The following is a 2,950-nucleotide window of genomic DNA, read 5'->3' on the forward strand; positions in this document are numbered from 1 at the left end:
CCTCCCTTCTCTGCCCCTCCGCGGTCTCTCTCATCCAGGACAGGACCCCTGGCTGCCTCTCCATGGGCCTCCCCCACCCCCCAGCCTGCTCTACAGCCTCCCACTGGTCCTGGGTGCCACCCCCCAGGCTGGCCCTGCCCTGTCTACAAGGACCGCACACGTCCCTGCCCACAGGGAGAGACCCCTGAGTCTCCAGCCCTGTCCCCAGCTGGTCCTCACTCCGAAGCATCCCAGACGCTTCTGCTGCGGCCTTGCTTTGTTAGTGAATGTCCTCAGAGTGGGTCCCTCAGCAGGAGCCCTTGATTGTGGGGCATTGATGGTGCCGTGCGGGTGCCCATGTGAATATCCAGGTGGCAGCGATGGTGCGGAGCAGACCTGGCGGGATTCCTAAGCTTTTAGTCGTCAACACGTCTGTGTGATCTAATTATCAGAGTGACTGAGTCGGGGAGGAGGGCCGGGTATGGATTGAGGCCAGTCTGGCTGGGGCATCCTGGGCTGGAACTTGAGGCTACTAGGTACTTTTTGAGCCCACCGTGGGCTGGGAGGTTTGAATAAGAAGGCTTTCCTGGGCCTGGTGCTGAATTAGTTACCTCTCCTAAAGCCCCAGGTCTCCGCTGATCTCCCTGATGGGCCAGCCCTGGGCTGGGTGGGGTTCTCAGGAGCAGAGTCTTGGTCCCCTAGCACACAGCGGGAGCCGTCTGTGATGGTAGACACGGCTCACGTAGGACCCACATAGAGTGTCAGACAAGGCAGGAAATCATGTGGGTAGGTCCCAGGGATGGCCCAGCTGCAGGGGCAGCAATGGCCTTGGCTTCAGGCAGGGTGTGTGGTCACCGCAGGCCCAGGGTCAAGGCTTGTCAGGGCTTGAATGGATGATCCCTGTGAGGGGTCAATATTAAAGCAAAGGTCAGGTTCAGCTTGGAGGGCTTGGTGGAACACCTCAGGTCACTCTAGAAGCTTTTAAGTGGTCAGTGCATTGTTTGTAGAAGGCCGGAAGGACAGCTGATATGCTCCTTGGTGATGTCCTCTGTGGGCACCAGCCAGTGAGGAGCTCTGTGGTGGGGACTGAGGGAGTTGTTTAGAGGCGTTTGGACCAGTGCGGCAGTCAAGCTGTCTTTCTGCAGTGAGGAGGACTCACCAAACAACAAAGAGTTAAATCTGCCTGCTGAAGGCCGGGATGGCTCCTGGGGTAGGAGGTGTCAGTTTGAGTCTTTTAAGTCTGACAGCCTAGGAGAAACAGCCTGCAGAAGGAGGGCCCAGCCCGTAGGTGTGAATGCCCTCCTCCCCCTGCAACCTTGCTCACTTCCCCTTAGGATGAAGGCTGGCTCATGGGCGTGAAGGAGAGTGACTGGAACCAGCACAAGGAGCTGGAGAAATGCCGGGGCGTCTTCCCTGAGAACTTTACCGAGCGAGTACAGTGAGAGTGCAGCTGGCGGAGCTCTGGGCGCGTGAAGAACAGCACCTTCTCCCGAAAAATGTGTGTTTCTTTCTTTCTTTTTTGTTTTTGTTTTTGTTTTTAAACTTTTGAGAAGTAAAAGGGAAATTGAGAGGAGAGACCTAAGCCAGGAGGTGTTCTCCCAAAGATGAGGTTGTTTTCCAAAGAGCCTGGTTTCGGCGAGTCCGACAGAGTCGCCAGTGTTCCTAAAGCTGCTGTGTTCCCTAGTTGAGCTCCCGGCCGCCTCCCCCACCCTCGCCCACTGGTGTCACCGCCGCCGGCCACGGGACGGGGCCTGGGGGCCACCGAGCCACCACGCTTGCCTGAAGCTTGGGCCGTGCCGCCTGGGCCAGGCTCTCCTTTCCTGGCAGCCGCCGTGGGTGGGGTCCAGGGTCTCCAGAGACTTCGGGCCCAGTCACCAGCCTAGCCTGGCCTGGCCCAGCCCCGCAGGAGTCTGTGTGCTGTTTGAAAATAAATCTTAGTGTTCAAAACAAAACGAAACCAACAAAAGCTGACAGACGCGCTCAGAACGTGTGTGTTTATTTTCTTTCCCCTCCATTTCCGTCTGCCACGTGGGCTTACCTTGTGGCTCAGCTGGTAAAGAATCCGCCTGCAGTGCAGGAGACCTGGGTTTGATCGCTGGGTTGGGAAGATCCTCTGGAGAAGGGAAAGGCTGCCCACTCCAGTATTCTGGCCTAGAGAATTCCATGGACTATATAGTCCATGGGGTCGCAAAGAGTCGGACACGACTGAGCAACTTTCACTTTCCGCCTGCCATGCAGTGGAGCTGTGGTTATCTGTGCTTTTGTCCTGGGACGGCCCACCCGGCAGGCCCTATGTCTTGGACAACCCCCCACCGGCGTGTGACCTCCACTTCCTTTTGAGTTCCCCTGGGCTTCAGCCCCATTCACTGATGTTTTCGCTGGTGGTTGGCTGGGGTGCAGGGCATGGGGACCAGGTGACAGGAAGGGCAGATAAGGGTGCCAAGGAGGCTGTTGGGTGCTGTCCTCAGTAACATTATTTAACAGGGAGAACTCAGGAGGCAGTCCCAGGACTGCATTTCACAGATGTGGTATCAGGCCCAAGGAGGGGCGGGGATAAACCCGGACAGTTGGCCCCCAGGCGCAAGAAGGCCTGGGCATGATGGGCGAGCTTCCCTGTCTCCCCACCTGCCTCCCTTCCCAGCATGCAGCCGGGTCTCCAGCGCCATCGGGGTGCCTGGGCTGCACACACAGCAGCGGCCTGCGTCCTTTCTGGGGGTCATGGAGCTGTGCTCTTGGGCCCGGGGGCCAGCCTGGGCTTCCAGTGGCAGGGATTTATGTCTGCATAAATCTGTTCTGTGGGAAAAGCAGGTGAAGGGGATGCCTGTTAGAGTCTTGGTTTTATTTATCCTGAGCTTTGTTTCAGGTGGCAGCATTGTTACTGCTGGGGCTCTGCCTTGTCCTGTGGCCGACAGTGTTGGCTCTGACAGCCAGGATTCCTGTGAGCAGAGCAGTTAGGAAAGGGGGCGTGGGG

At 57.8% G+C, this 2,950-nt stretch overlaps 1 protein-coding gene across 1 annotated transcript in view; it reads left to right on the forward strand.

The window, feature by feature from the left end:
* The window catches only part of BIN1 (bridging integrator 1), a 33,087-nt gene extending 31,125 nt beyond the window's left edge, over window positions 1–1,962 (forward strand). Inside the window, 1 exon segment of the mRNA XM_010862934.1 lies at window positions 1,314–1,962. Within this exon segment, the coding sequence (XP_010861236.1) occupies window positions 1,314–1,421 (108 nt within the window). The 3' untranslated portion in view covers window positions 1,422–1,962.
* The last annotated feature ends 988 nt before the right edge of the window (window positions 1,963–2,950 follow it).

This window comes from Bison bison, unplaced genomic scaffold (assembly GCF_000754665.1).
Source record: "Bison bison bison isolate TAMUID 2011002044 unplaced genomic scaffold, Bison_UMD1.0 scf7180017864485, whole genome shotgun sequence".
Classification (NCBI taxonomy): domain Eukaryota; kingdom Metazoa; phylum Chordata; class Mammalia; order Artiodactyla; family Bovidae; genus Bison; species Bison bison.